Raw genomic sequence first — 15,886 nt, 5'->3', positions numbered from 1 at the left:
ATGGCTTGGTGTTTGCTCTGACATGCACTGTCAACTATGGGACCTTATATAGACAGTTGTGTACCTTTCAAAATCATAACCAATCAATTGAATTTACCACAGGTGGACTCCAATCTAGTTGTAGAAAAATCTAAAAATGTATCAATGGAAACAGGATGCACCTGAGCTCATTTCGAGCTTCATAGCAAAGGGCTTGAATACTAATGTAAATAAGCTATCCGTTTTTTATTTTTAATACATTTGCAAACATTTCAAAATACTTGTTTTTGCTTTGTCATTATGGGGTATTGTGTGTGGATTGATGAGGAACATTTTTTTTTAAATCCATTTTAGAATAAGGCTGTAACGTAACAAAATATGGAAAAAGTCAACGGGTCTGAATACTTCGCTAACGCACTGTAGCTGTAGCCTCAATGTCCTCCTGTGTGAGATTGCTTCAAGTAGAAATATTACCACTTCCATGTCAAAGTCAGATTAGGGTTGCAAAGAAACGGTATACTACTGTAAACTTTGAGTTTACCAGTAAATTACCAGAATTCTGGTAATTGTCAAGGAATATATGAAATGTTATCAGATGACATCTGGTGGCTTTTTGGGTACTTCAGATAATCACAGGTGTAGGTAATTTATCAAATCAAATTATTTCTGTCCCTCTGTGTTGGCATTATCACAACGGAAATACAGTTGAAGTTGGAAGTTTACACCTTAGCCAAATACATTTAAACTCAGTTGTTCACAATTCCTGACATTTAATCCTAGTAAAAAGTAAATGTCTTAGGTCAGTTAGGATCACCACTTTATTTTAAGAATGTGAAATGTCAGAATAATAGTAGAGAGTGATTTATTTCCGCTTTTATTTCCATGTAAACTTCTGACCCACTGGAATTGTGAGACAGTGAATTATAAGTGAAATAATCTGTCTGTAAACAATTGTTGGAAAAATTACTTGTGTCATGCACAAAGTAGATGTCCTAACCGACTTGCCAAAACTATAGTTTGTTAACAAGAAATTTGTGGAGTAGTTAAAAAACGAGTTTTAAAACCTCTTTGGGAAAGGCGTAGCGCTAGCGGGACACCTCGACAACATCCGGTGAAATTGCAGAGCGCGAAATTCAAACTACAGAATTATAAATATTTAACTTTTATAAAATCACAAGTGTAATACATCAAAATAAAGCTTAACTTCTTGTTAATCTAACCGCTGTGTCAGATTTCAAAAAGGCTTTATGGCGAAAGCACACCATGCGATTATCTGAGGACAGCGCCCCGCATACAAAACCATGAAAAACATATTTCAACCAGGCAGATGCGACACAAAAGTCAGAAATAGCGATATAATAAATGCCTTACCTTTGATGATCAATTACATCACAAATGGTCCTTTTGTTCGATAATGTCCTTCTTTATATCCAGAAAAACTCAGTTTAGCTGGCACGCTTCAGTCAATAATCCACCCAGTTTCCATCCATCAAAATGCATACAAAATCCCAAACGTTACTAATAAACTTTTCCAAACAAGTCAAACAACGTTTAATCAAACCTTAGGTACCCTAATACGTAAATAAACAATAAAATTTAAGACTGAGAATCGTTTGTCTTTACCGGAGAAAAATACCAAAGAACGCGTTCTCATTCACGTGCTTGGAAACACTACAGCCAAAATGGGAGCCACCTAGAAAAACTAAAATTTCTGGCTAATTTTTCCAAAAACCAGCCTGAAACTCTTTCTAAAGACTGTTGACATCTAGTGGAAGCCCTAGGAACTGCAATCTGGGAGGACTTCGCCTTATATTAAAAGTGACAGCCATTGAAAATAGTGGTAGGCAGAAATAATATTTTGGGGGATGGTTTGTCCTTGGGGTTTCGCCTGCCATATCAGTTCCGTTATACTCACAGACATTATTTTAACAGTTTTAGAAAATTTCAGAGTGTTTTCTATCCAAAGCTACCAATCATAGGCTTATCCTAGCTTCTGGGCCCGAGTAACAGTCCGTTTACTTTGGGCATGCTTTTCATCCGGACGTCAAAATAATGCCCCCTATCCCAAACAAGTTTTAATGACTCCAACCTAAGTATATGTAAACTTCCTACTTCAACTGTATATACTTGTAATTTTTCCAACAATTGTTTACAGACAGATTATTTCACTTAATAGGCTAGGGGGTATTTTCATTTTTGGCTAAAAAACGTACCCATTTGAAACCGCCTATTTCTCAGCCCCCGAAACTAGAATATGCATATAATTGTCAGATTAGGATAGAAAACACTCTAAAGTTTCCAAAACGGTAAAACTTTTGTCTGTGAGTTAAACAGAACTGATATTGCAGGCTAAAACCTGAGGAAAATCCAATCAGGAAGTGCCCCTGTTTTTGAAACCTCTCTGTTCCTATGCATCCCTATTGCCCATTTAAAGGGATATCAACCAGACTCCTTTTTCTAAGCCTTTAGACATAGTTTCAGGCTTTTATTTTGAAGAATGAGCGTGAACGACCACATTGCGTAAGTGCATAGGTGGGGGCTCTCAGAGTGAGTTGTGCGCAAAAGGGAAAGGCAGCCATTGTTACTCCCGGTCCTAGTGAAAAGCCAACTGTCCCGGTTGATATATTATCGAATAGATATTTGAAAACACCCTGAGGATGGATTATAAAAAACGTTTGACATGTTTCTGTGGACATTATGGATATAATTTGGAATTTTTGTCTGAGTTGTCGTGACCGCTCTTTCCGGTGGATTCCTGGGCATAACGCACCAAACTAACAGAGTTATTTGGATATAAAAAATATCTTTATGGAACAAAAGGAACATTTGTTGTCTAACTGGGAGTCTTGTGAGTGAAAACATCCGAAGATCATCAAAGGTAAACGATTAATTTGATTGCTTTTCTGATTTTCGTGACCAAGTTACCTGATGCTAAGTGTACTTATTGTTTTGTCGAGCGATCGATAAACTTACACAAACGCTTGTATTGCTTTCGCTGGCGCTATGCTATTCAGCGTTGCTGATGACAAGTTGTCATCAGCAACGCTGAATAGCATAGCGCCACAGGTAAATAATATTACTAGAAAATATTCATATTCATGAAATCACAAGTGCAATATTGCAAAACACAGCTTAGCCTTTTGTTAATCCACCTGTTGTCTCAGATTTTGAAATTATGCTTTACAGCGAAAGCAATACAAGCGTTTGTGTAAGTTTATCGATCGCTCGACAAAACAATACGTTTTGGGTGGTTCAAAACTATGGGTGGTTCAGAAAGGTTAATCACAATTCTAGTGGGTCAGAAGTTTACATACACCAAGTTGACTGTGCCTTTAAACAGCTTTGAAAATTACAGAAAATTATGTCATGGCTTTAGAAGCTTCTGTTAGGCTAATTGACTTAATTTGAGTCAATTGGAGGTGTACTTGTGGATGTATTTCAAGGCCTACCTTCAAACTCAGTGCCTCTTTGCTTGACATCATGGGGATATCAAAATAAATCAGCCAAGACCTCAATAAAGAATTGTAGACCTCCGCAAGTCTGGTTCATCCTTTGGAGCAATTTCCAAACGCCTGAAGGTACCACGTTCATCTGTACAAACAATAGTACGCAAGTGTAAACACCATGGGACCACACAGCCGTTATACCGCTCAGCAAGGAGACGCGTTCTGTCTCCTAGAGATGAACGTACTTTGGTGCGAAAAGTGCAAATCAATCCCAGAACAACCGCAATGGACCTTGTGAAGATGATGGAGGAAACAGATACTAAAGTGTCCATATGTACAGTAAAACGAGTTCTATATCGACATATCCTGAAAGGCCGCTCAGCAAGGAAGAAGCCACTGCTCCAATACCGCCATAAAAAAGAACACCATCCCAACCGTGAAGTACGGGGGTGCACTTCACAAAATAGATTACATCATGAGGATGGAAAATTGAGGATATATTGAAAATACATCTCAAGACATCTGTCAGGAAGTTGACGCTTGGTCGCAAATGGGTCTTCCAAATGGACAATGACCCCAAGCATACTTCCAAAGTTGTGGCAAAATGGCTTAAGGACAACAAAGTCAATGTATTGGAGTGGTCAACACAAAGCCCTGACCTCAATCCTATAGAAAATGTGTGGGCAGAACTGAAAAAGTGTGTGCGAGCAAGGAGGCCTACAAACCTGACTCAGTTACACCAGCTCTGTCAGGAGAAATGGGCCAAAATTCACCCAACTTATTGTGGGAAGCTTGTGGAAGGCTAGCTGAAACGTTTGACCCAAGTTAAACAATTTAAAGGCAATGCTACCAAATACTAATTGAGTGTATGTAAACTTCTGATCCACTGGGAATGTGATGAAATTAATAAAAGCTGAAATAAATAATTCTCTCTACTCTTGTTCTGACATTTCACATTCTTAAAATAAAGTGGTGATCCTAACTGACCTAAAGCAGAGATTTTTTACTAGGATTAAATGTCAGGAATTGTGAAAAACTGAATTTAAGTGTGTTTGGCTAAGGTGTATGTAAACTTCCGACTTCAACTGTATATATTGTATATATATTCAAATATTTACTAAAATATTATAGAAAATAGAATGACATAGCTGTAAGACATTAGCCTAATTTTAAACCATTAACTTAGTGAATACCATTAGTGTTTAATATGACGGTTTCAGCATGAAATATCCTCTATATTGTATATATTTTGACAGACTTGTAATTATTTTATTTTACTATGTCTATATGTCTTTGTTGATAGTGTTATCAAACCAAACGGGTGGCAGTTGTGAAAAAAGACAATAGTTGGAAGATGCCATTGTTAATTTGTAGTGAGGTGCGTACTGGCAGCAGAGAAGTCAGGCGCAGGAGAGCAAAAACTGATTTACAACGGTGTCGTTTAATATCCATAAACCACCGTCAACAGAACAATACAATAAATGGGTCAAACAAAACCCGGTAAATACCAGCATACCATGCATAAGCACTACAAGAAACAATTACCGACAAGGACATGGGGGGAACAGAGGGTTAAATACACAACATGTAATTGATGGAATTGGAACCAGGTGTGATGGAAGACAAGACAAAACCAATGGAAAATGAAAAGTCGATCAGCGATGGCTAGAAGGTTGGTGACTTCCGAACGCTGCCCGAACAAGGAGAGGGACCAACTTTGGCGGAAGTCGTGACAGATGCTTTTTTCATTAATTAGGCTATTTTCTCTTAAATGGACAATATGGACACAGACATACAAAATGTATACTATATATGAATACATATTTTTTTTTTAAGTTATTCAAGTATAAATTACCAATATTACCTCAATTGCGATAGATTACCTGTTAATTACAACATTACAGAATATTTTGGCAATTTTGGTAAATTACCAGTAGCTTTGCAATCCTCCATGTGACTTTCCCATACATACTAAGGACTTAATGATGAAATGCCTATGTATGTGATGTTGTGAATTTGAACATGAAATATGTGTCTATTGTAGATTATTCTGACGTCTTTCGTACGATGTACCCAATGACTAATGAAAACTTGCTATGTCCTCATTGAGGTTTTACAGACATGTTCAATACGCCTTATTTATACACTTGTAATATTTATGAAATGCATATTGTTATATTTGGTAGCACTTATTTGTTTTTCCTTTGCCTCCAACCCCCTTCGATGTGTAGAACGGATGTGGGTGGGGCCAGGTCTATATAGGGGTGCAAATTTCAAAAAATCACAAAAGCTCTGACGAAGGCCGTGAGGCCGATACGTAAGCTTATTAAACATCGGTGATCCTATCAAGAGCAGTGTGCGGTTTCCTTTTTCCTCCATACTACTGAGTGAAAATAAGTTGTTGAAGGTGTTTAAAAATGTATTCCATCAGTGTGAATATTAATAGGAGTCACAATGTTAGACATACTGTAACGATGTTCGTCTGAGGAAGAAGGAGTAGACCAAAGCGCAGCGTCGTACGTGTTCATGATGTTTATTAAAACCTGAACACTGAAACAAAAAAACAAAAGTGGAACAAACCGCAACAGTTCTGTCATGTACTCATACAAAACAGAAAACAACTACCCACAAAACCAACATGGAAAATGGCAACCTAAATAGGCTCCCCAATCAGAGACAACGAGAAACAGCTGTCTCTGATTGGGAACCAATTCAGACCACCATAAACCTACAATCCCCTAGACCATACCAAATCCCCATAGATAGACAAAACCCCTAGACAAGTCAAAAACCCTAGACAAATTCAAAAACTAAACAAACCACCCTTGTCACATCCTGACCTAACCAAAAAATAAAGAAAACAAATATAACTAAAGTCAGGGCGTGACACGTACAACCTTTTCCCCCATTCCTAAATTTGAAGGGCAAGTCCCGCTGTCATTCTTCAACAGGCTTCAGGAAAATAAATCAGTGTTGTGAGGCTTCTCTGTGACCCTTTGCCGCTGTTTCACCTATCTTTCCATGCCTTGCACCATCTTGTCTAAGAGCTGTCTTCTCAGAATATTCCTCTGTTCTTGTGTGGGTTAGGCTCCAGACAACTATCCAGGCCTATGGACAACAACAATATACAGCTTTGTGTGTAAACACAGACTTGGGACAGACCAGCATACACATAGTGGCCTACAAAGCCATCCCCCTCTCCCAGCACAGAGAATCACAGTGTTCACATCAATGGCATTGTGTTTAAAATAGGACTTTCCTCTCCAGAGGAAACACTAGAGGAGACACAGTGTGCCTCTGCCTTACTGCCTTACACACCTTTCTAGTCTCTTCATATCTTTGTCCTCTAGGCTAACAGTCTCTGTTTCTCATATACTTACATCAGACAATCCTCCCCCTAGCCAGCCTTAATGCAGGGATACAAGGCTCCTGCACTTAAGGCTAAGAAGAGCACAGCGAAGCAGAAGCCCAGTTCCTGACACCACGTTAGCTGATTTGCTGCAGAGATTGTCTGGCTGAGCTAACAGGGACCACTCTGTGCAGTGTTCTGTCAGGACGACTCTCTCTCTCCCTCCCGGTCCCTGTAACACAGCACAGCTTCCAGGCATGGACAGCACAGGAAGGGCTGCAAGAAGAAAACACAGAGTTAAACAGAATAGTCATTACTCTCCAGGGAGGATTGATCTCTCTCTCTCTCTCTCTCTCTCCCTCTCCCTTTCTCTGCTGTTTTTGCTGCTCTTCTGAGTGGCCTCATTGCCATCGATCCTATCCTGGTGTGTGTGTGTGTGTGTGTGTGTGTGTGTGTGTGTGTGTGTGTGTGTGTGTGTACATGGGTGTTTCTATATTGTGAACAGTATGTAGTATGTTGTTTTGACTGTACTGTGAGAGGGAGTCATTTTTTTGTGCTGAGTCACTTAATGATACTATTTCTAATGACAACAATGTGTGACTAATGACACTATTTTGATTCCCTGAACCTCTAAGTTTCAAGGTAAACTATTTCTTGGCGTTTCAGGGACAAAGGACAAACATTCTCACACACACACACACACACACACACACACACACACACACACACACACACACACACACACACACACACACACACACACACACACACACACACACACACACACACACACACACACACACACACACACACACACACACACACACACAGAGAGATTGTATTGCAGCCCCTCACCTTGGTGTGGTTTAGTGTTAATCAGCTTTTTATTAGTTGCTGATTAATGAGCCATGGCAGGGTGGAGGAATTCGGGAAATACTTAAAAAAAACACTGTACCCATTTACATTTACATTTAAGTCATTTAGCAGACGCTCTTATCCAGAAAGACCCATAATGCAGCATCAGTGGTGTTTGAGAGAGACAGACAGACAGACAAACAAAGAGACAGACAGACAAAAAGACTGAAAAGAGAGACAGAAAGATGGAAAAGAGAGCCAAATGGAACAGAGAGACAGACAAACAGACGGAAAAGACAGACAGATGGAAAAGAGAGTTAGACAGACAGATGGAAAAGAGAGACAGACAGACAGTCAGATGGAAAAGAGAGAGAGACAGACAGATGGAAAAAAGAGAGAGACAGAGAGAGAGAGATAAAGAACGAGAGAGAAAGACAAAGTGAAGAGATGTGCTGGACTGGAGTCACATGGCAGTTGGCAGTTGGTTGGCACAGCTAGTGGAGCCAAGACACTAAGAGGGATGCCAGGATAATGCCAACATAGGTACCACTGGTGCCAGGGCTCTCATCAAATCGTCATAATCACAGTTTGTCAAAGTGCCCTCGCAACTAGAATTAGTGGGTGAAACTGCATGCTACTCCAAAAGGAAAAAGCATTTTTTTGTAGTCAACATTGTTATTATATCAGGATTAATTTGTGAAACAAATTCCAATGGAAGGGACATCTGGTCAGGATCCAGAGCACTTTGTGACATCGGCTGATGTAAAAAGGGCTTTATAAATAAATTAGATTGATAGATGTGATTTGACATGCTGGGAAAAATGAGTGGCTGAATGAGAGCAATGTGTGTGAGATGCATAGTGGACTCCCATTTTGCCCCCATTCAATATAAATGAGCTTGCTGTCAGTCAAACATTGTGTGACTATCATGTTGGTTAAGTGTTTTGAAGCTGGAGGCCATTGTTGAATTCAGCATTAAAACAGCCATGACATGTAAGAGATTAGGTATAGTATTAGAAATGCATAGTTTATGGTAGAATGTGACTGCCACTGAGTCTCTATCAGTCAGCATCAGCAACCATTGACCCATGGGGCCTCACCATAGTGATTGTGGACGTGTGCTCTATACAGGCTGGGGGTGGGAAGGGTGGCCCCACCAAGGGTTGACTGTTCTCCAACAGAATTATCTAATTTTACCCCCCACCCCCTTACACATACCACTGCTGAACTCATCAGAGCTACGGTGCTCCGAGTGCCCTGCCGCTGTTCCAACAGAGGTCTCCCTCTGAAACAGCCGGGCGGCAAGGACAATTGTTCCCGTTTTGTGGAAATAAATCACAGGGCCTAAATGCGACTGGTGGTGTCCCACTTTGATTATCGCTGTTGACACATTAGGCGGAAACAGAATACAGATTGAACTCGCAGGCCTTTAAAAAATGGCCGTTTCCTGGTAATCTGCTGGCTGCCTGAATAATTTTCTGTCCTTCATGGAGGTGTTGCTCGTGAAAAAGAATTATGTTTTGGTCAAATTATTGCTTCCTGAATTTCAACAAGAGAACAAAAATGTTGTATTCTGACATGTGGATGTCTGTTGTTCACCTCCTTTCGACATCATTCATTAGGGACAACAGCAGGAACACTATGAAGGACAGTCATGCAATTTGTAAGTGGAATGAATTAACTGAATTCCACTTCAATATTGATTTCCACTTCAAAATGTCCAAACTATTTCCTGTCTGAGAAAATAATGTATTATGAAAAAAAAATCGATGTACACTACCGGTCAAAAGTTCTCATTCAAGGGTTTTTCTTTATTTTTACAATTTTCTACATTGTAGAATAATAGTGAAGACTTCAACACTTTGAAATAACACATATGCAATCAAGTAGTAACCAAAAAAGTGTTAAACAAATCAAAATAATATTTTATATTTGAGATTCTTCAAAGTAGCTACCCTTTGCCTTGATGACAGCTTTGCACACTCTTGGCATTCTCTCAACCAGCTTCACCTGGAATGCTTTTCCAACAGTCTTGAAGGAGTTCCCACATATGCTGAGCACATGTTGGTTGATTTTTCCTTCATTCTGCGGGCCGACTCATCGCAAACCATCTCAATTTGGTTGAGGTCGGGGGATTGTGGAAGCCAGGTCATCTGATGCAGCACTCCATCACTCTCTTTCTTGGTAAAATAGCCCTTACACAGCCTGGAGGTGTGTTGGGTCATTGTCCTGTTGAAAAACAAATGATAGTCCCACTAAGCCCTAACCAGATGGGATGGCTTATCACTGCAGAATGCTGTGGTAGCCATTATGGTTAAGTGTGCCTTGAATTCTAAATAAATCACAGACAGTGTCACCAGCGAAGCACCCCCACACCATAACACCTCCTCCTCCATGGTTTACAGTGGGAAATACACATGTGGAGATCATCCGTTCACCCAAAGACTCACAAAGACACAGCGGTTGGAATCAAAAATCTCAGACCAAAGGACAAATTTCCACCTGTCTAATGTCCTTTGCTCGTGTTTCTTGGCACAAGCAAGTCCCTTCTTCTTATTGGTGTCCTTTAGTAGTGGTTTGTTTGCAGCAATTCGACCATGAAAGCCTGGTTCATGCAGTCTCATCTGAACAGTTGATGTTGAGATGTGTCTGTTACTTGCACTATGTGAAGCATTTATTTTGGCTGTAATTTCTGAGGCTGGTAACTCTAATGAACTTATTCTCTGCAGCAGAGGTGACTCTGGGTCTTCCATTTCCGTTGGCGGTCCTCATGAGAGCCAGTTTCATCGTAGCGCTTGATGATTTTTGCGACTGCACTTGGCTGTTTTAATGCTTTGAATGAGTAGGTGTTCTAAAACTTTTGACCGGTAGTGTAAATGTTTTTATTATTGTGTGTGTTTTTAATTACGTTTTTGTCTGTCATATCTCTGCAGGCTCCCGGAGGTACGGATCTCGGACAATGGGCCTTATGAGTGCCACGTGGGCATCTATGACCGAGCAACGAGAGAAAAGGTGGTCTTGGCATCGGGAAATGTCTTTCTCACCGTTATGTGTAAGTAATTTAAACTCTGTAGTCAGCCCGTGACTGTGAATATGCAAAAATGTCTAGCTCTGTTCTACTCTGACGCTCTGCAACATTAATCAAAATGTTCTGTTGTAACATGTTCTGGTGCCTTTCTATGGAAATACATTAAAGCAGCAAAAAATTACAAGAAATCTACCTCAGCACTCCTTGTGAGTGAAGGTAGCAGACAGACAGCCATGAGAGTAGTTGGACAAGCTGGAGGAAATGTCAAATAGGTTCCAGTTGACATGCACTACTGACACACACTACGGACAGTTGTACTACAGAACTGAATGCGGTTCTAAAGATGTAGAACGGTCAAGTTTTGAAAAAGAAGAATCATCATCAGGTTTTAGCTAATAATCATAATCATCATCATTACCCTTAGCTCCCCTTCTCTGACTGGTAGTGAACATTTCTCATAGGGTGTGCTCAGCAAGTTTGATGGCTGACACTGTCTCAGTGTGATAATGAGTGTATGTGTCGGCAGAGGCACTGTTTTTTTGGAGATTGTACTATATCAAACTGTAACACAATTTCACCTACCCCTACTGAACCCCAAGTTCCCTACTAACAGGATCATTTTTTAATGTTTACCTTTATTTAACCAGGTAGGCTAGTTGAGAACAAGTTCTCATTTGCAACTGCGACCTGGCCAAGATAAAGCAAAGCAGTGTGACACAGACAACAACACAGAGTTACACATGGAGTAAACAATAAACAAGTCAATGACACAGTAGAAAAAAGAAAGTCTATATACAGTGTGTGCAAAAGGCATGAGGAGGTAGGCAATAAATAGGCCATAGGAGCGAATAATTACAATTTAGCAGATTAACACTGGAGTGATAAATGAGCAGATGATGATGTGCAAGTAGAGATACTGGTGTGCAAAAGAGCAGAAAAGTATATAAAATAAAAACAGTATGGGGGTGAGGTAGGTAGATTGGGTGGGCTGTTTACAGATGGACTATGTACAGCTGCAGCGATCGGTTAGCTTCTCAGATAGCAGATGTTTAAAGTTGGTGAGGGAAATAAAGGTCTCCAACTTCAGCGATTTTTGCAATTCGTTCCAGTCACTGGCAGCAGAGAACTGGAAGGAAAGCTGGCCAAATGAGGTGTTGGCTTTGGGGATGATCAGTGAGATATACCTGCTGGAACGTGTGCTACGGATGGGTGTTGTTATCGTGACCAGTGAACTGAGATAAGGCGGAGCTTTACCTAGCATAGACTTATAGATGACCTGGAGCCAGTGGGTCTGGCGACGAATATGTAGCGAGGACCAGCCGACTAGGTTGCAGTGGTTGGTGGTATAAGGTGATTTGGTAACAAAATGGATGGCACTGTGATAGACTGCATCTAGTTTGCTGAGTAGAGTATTAGAAGCTATTTTGTAGATGACGTCGCCGAAGTCGAGGATCGGTAGGATAGTCAGTTTTACTAGGGTAAGTTTGGCGGCGTGAGTGAAGGAGGCTTTGTTGCGAAATAGAAAGCCGATTCTAGATTTGATTTTGAATTGGAGATGTTAAATATGAGTCTGGAAGGAGAGTTTACAGTCTAGCCAGACACCTAGGTATTTAGACACATATTTTAGGTCGGAACCGTCCAGGGTGGTGATGCTAGTCGGGCGGGCGGGTGCGGAAAGCGAACGGTTGAAAAGTATGCATTTGGTTTTACTAGTGTTTAAGAGCAGTTGAAGGCCACGGAAGGCGTGTTGTATGGCATTGAAGCTCGTTTGGAGGTTAGTTAGCACAGTGTCCAAGGAAGGGCCTGAAGTATACCGAATGGTGTCGTCTGCGTAGAGGGTGATCAAAGAATCACCCGCAGCAAGAGCGACATCATTGATATATACAGAGAAAAGTGTCGGCCCGAGCATTGAACCCTGTGGTACCCCCATAGAGACTGCCAGAGGTACGGACAACAGGCCCTCCGATTTGACACACTGAACTCTGTCTGCAAAGTAGTTGGTGAACCAAGCGACGCAGTCATTAGAAAAACCAAGGCTGTTGAGTCTGCCGATAAGAATACGGTGATTGACAAAGTTGAAATCCTTGGCCAGGTCGATGAAGATGGCTGCACAGTACTGTCTTTTATCGATGGCGGTTATGATATCGTTTAGTACCTTGAGCGTGGCTGAGGTGCACCCGTGACCGTTTCAGCGGAGAAGGTACGGTGGGATTCGAAACCTGTTTATTAACTTGGCTTTCGAAGACTTTAGATAGAGCTATATCCATCCTGCCCTGCCTAACAGTTTGGGTCTAGGGTGTCAGCCCCTTTGAAGAGGGGGATGACCGCGGCAGCTTTCCAATCTTTAGGGATCTCAGACGATACGAAAGAGAGGTTGAACAGGCTGGTAATAAGGGTTGCAACAATGGCGGCGGATAGTTTTAGAAAGAGAGGGTCCAGATTGTCTAGCCCAGCTGATTTGTATGGGTCCAGGTTTTGCAGCTCTTTCAGAACATCTGCTGTCTGCATTTTGGTGAAGGAGAAGCTGGGGAGGCTTGGGCGGGTAGCTGCGGGGAGGGGGGAGGGGGGAGCTGTTGGCCGGGGTTGGAGTATTCAGGAGGAAGGCATGGCCAGCCGTTGAGAAATGCTTATTGAAATTTTCGATTATCATGGATTTTTCAGTGGTGACCCGTGTTACCTAGCCTCAGTGCAGTGGGCAGCTGGGAGGAGGTGCTCTTGTTCTCCATGGACTTTACAGTGTCCCAAATATTTTTGGAGTTAGAGCTACAGGATGCGAATTTCTGCTTGAAAAAGCTAGCCTTTGCTTTCCTGACTGACTGCATGTATTGGTTCCTGACTTCCCTGAACAGTTGCATATCGCGGGGACTATTCGATGCTATTGCAGTCCGCCACAGGATGTTTTTGTGCTATAGGGCTATATCTGTTCTTAATTCTGCATTTTTTGAACGGGGCATGCTTATCTAAGATGGTGAGGAAATTACTTTAAAAAAATGACCAGGCAGCCTCGACTGACGGGATGAGGTCAATATCCTTCCAGGATACCCGGGCCAGTTCGATTTGAAAAGCCTGCTCGCAGAACTGTTTTAGGGAGCGTTTGACAGTGATGAGGGGTGGTCGTTTGACCATGGTCCCATAGCGGATACAGGCAATGAGGCAGTGATCGCTGAGATCCTGATTGAAAACAGCGGAGATGTATTTGGAGGGCAAGCTGGTCAGGATAATGTCTATGAAGGTGCCCATGTTTATGGATTTAGGGTTGTACCTGGTGGGTTCCTTGATGATTTGTGTGAGATTGAGGGCATCTAGCTTAGATTTTAGGACTGCCGGGGTGTTAAGCATATCCCAGTTTAGGTCACCTAACAGAACGAACTCTGAAGCTAGATGGGGGGCGATCAATTCACAAATGGTGTCCAGGGCACAGCTGGGAGCGGAGGGGGGTCGATAGCAGGCGGCAACAGTGAGAGACTTATTTCTGTAGAGGTTAATTTAAAAAATTTGAAGTTCAAACTGTTTGGGTATAGACCTGGAAAGTATGACAGAACTTTGCAGGCTATCTCTGCAGTAGATTGCAACTCCTCCCCCTTTGGCAGTTCTATCTTGACGGAAAATGTTGTAGTTGGGTATGGAAATTTTTGGACAGTCCAGCAGGCATCAGCTATGTATCCAAGTGATCATAGGGTCCAGGGGGCAGCAATAGATGGAACAGGGAAGCCGCGGAGTAGTCGCTACTATGCTAGCATGTGGGCAACACGGCGTTTAAAGTTAGTAGCTCGGGGCTAGTAGAAGCGTCTGCTCTGAAGTCCGACGGAGGCCGGTTGAAGGCACAGCGGATGGAGTATTCGTCGGTAGACCAGTCGTGGTGGTGCGGCGGGGCGCCGTGTCGACTAAGGATCCAAGCCAGATGGCGAAAGAGGTATTGTAGTAATTTAGTTTCCTAGCCGGGAGATGCGCCTGGCTCACGGCTAACTGGTGCTAGCTTCGGGGCAGGGGCGTTAGCCACTATAGCCACTCGGTAGCAGCGGTGATCTGGTGCCAAGGTCCAGAGCTTACGGCAAGGATCCGGTGGAGTAGTGTGTTCTAGCCGTGTTTGGGTGGAGTCCGGGTGAACAACTGAGTAGTCCGGGAGGTGGGCCTCAGGGATAGCTTTGGTACTGGGTAACTCGGTGGGTGCTAGCTAGCTGTGAAGATCAGGAGTAATGGTCCAGGGATTACGGCAGGAATCCGGCGTTGTAGTGGAGAGGCAGTCCGTTACTGGTAGGCTGGCGAGTATTATCCAGGCAAAAAATATATATAAAAAAAGGGCTGGTATCTGTGCAGAAGGTAAAAGCCGCTAGCAGTGGCTAACAATGACTAAATAGCTTGTAGCTTATTAGCTTCTGATGGCTAGGTGGTTCTTGCTATGAGGTCTAAAAATGTAAAATAATAGCGGTTCCGTATCACATTGGGTGAGGCAGGTTACCGGAAGGTATAATTGAACTAAAATGGAGAAGAGATTGAAAATAAAATTGAAATATATACAAAAAAGATGAAAAATACAAAAGTACACGAGAGGACGAACAAAACACGTCTGCACTGCTACGCCATCTTGGACATGACTGCCAAAAAAGAAAGTCAAAATAACCTGAACCTTTCCCCTCTCTAATGCTATCTAATGCTGCATCTGAGAACACCGTGAAGACCAGGATTTGAACCTGTCCTCCCATCCTCTCTCTGTATAATTACAAACCCATTTCACTGCTATTTTGGAGAATGACGTGTTTCTTTTTCTTCCCATGTTTCTGCCAGTGACCTGAGGAGCTGCTTTTCTCACTCACTCTTTGCCATAATTGTTGGTGTAACTTTCTCTATTGACAGCTGGCTCACTGGCATTTAAAGTCCGGCAGCAAGTCTTCTTATGTACAGCTTATCGCTAATTATCAACAGTAACATTTCTCAGACAAACAGAAGACAGAGAAAAACACAAGGACATGGTTAGTCCATTAGCATATTTTGTTCATTTGCCATATTGCCAATGGCTGTTGACATTAGGCTGCAGGTTTACCCAAAGACGACTTCTGGTTCTCATAGCTCCTCCGCTGACCTTCACTTTCCCAGAATTACGTAAAACCATTCAATAAACCTGATACCGAACCGGATTAACTCTTCACAGACGTAAATGAACAGATCTTTATCAATGGGAGAGGATTCAGCCCAAGTTAACCCCTTAATCGTTTAGGGGTGGTGGTGGAG

General features: G+C 42.0%; 1 protein-coding gene and 1 long non-coding RNA gene across 3 annotated transcripts in view; one reads left to right on the top strand and one right to left on the bottom strand.

The window, feature by feature from the left end:
• Positions 1 to 15,886, top strand: part of LOC139558528 (immunoglobulin superfamily member 21-like) — a 307,618-nt gene that overhangs the window by 191,918 nt on the left and 99,814 nt on the right. For both annotated transcript variants that reach the window (XM_071373699.1, XM_071373706.1), the window contains exon 4: positions 10,563 to 10,681. In XM_071373699.1, coding sequence (XP_071229800.1) covers positions 10,563 to 10,681 — 119 coding nt within the window. The remainder of the gene's footprint in view (positions 1 to 10,562; positions 10,682 to 15,886) is intronic.
• Positions 5,945 to 7,010, bottom strand: LOC139550801 (uncharacterized). Its single transcript, XR_011670134.1, has 2 exons — positions 6,806 to 7,010; positions 5,945 to 6,533 (listed from the first exon to the last, which is right to left on the bottom strand). It is a non-coding gene; the product is annotated as an uncharacterized lncRNA (long non-coding RNA).

This window comes from Salvelinus alpinus, chromosome 2, assembly GCF_045679555.1.
Source record: "Salvelinus alpinus chromosome 2, SLU_Salpinus.1, whole genome shotgun sequence".
NCBI lineage: Eukaryota > Metazoa > Chordata > Actinopteri > Salmoniformes > Salmonidae > Salvelinus > Salvelinus alpinus.
The sequence above is the reverse complement of the archived record's forward strand: the minus strand, read 5'-3'. Positions and strand labels throughout refer to the sequence as shown.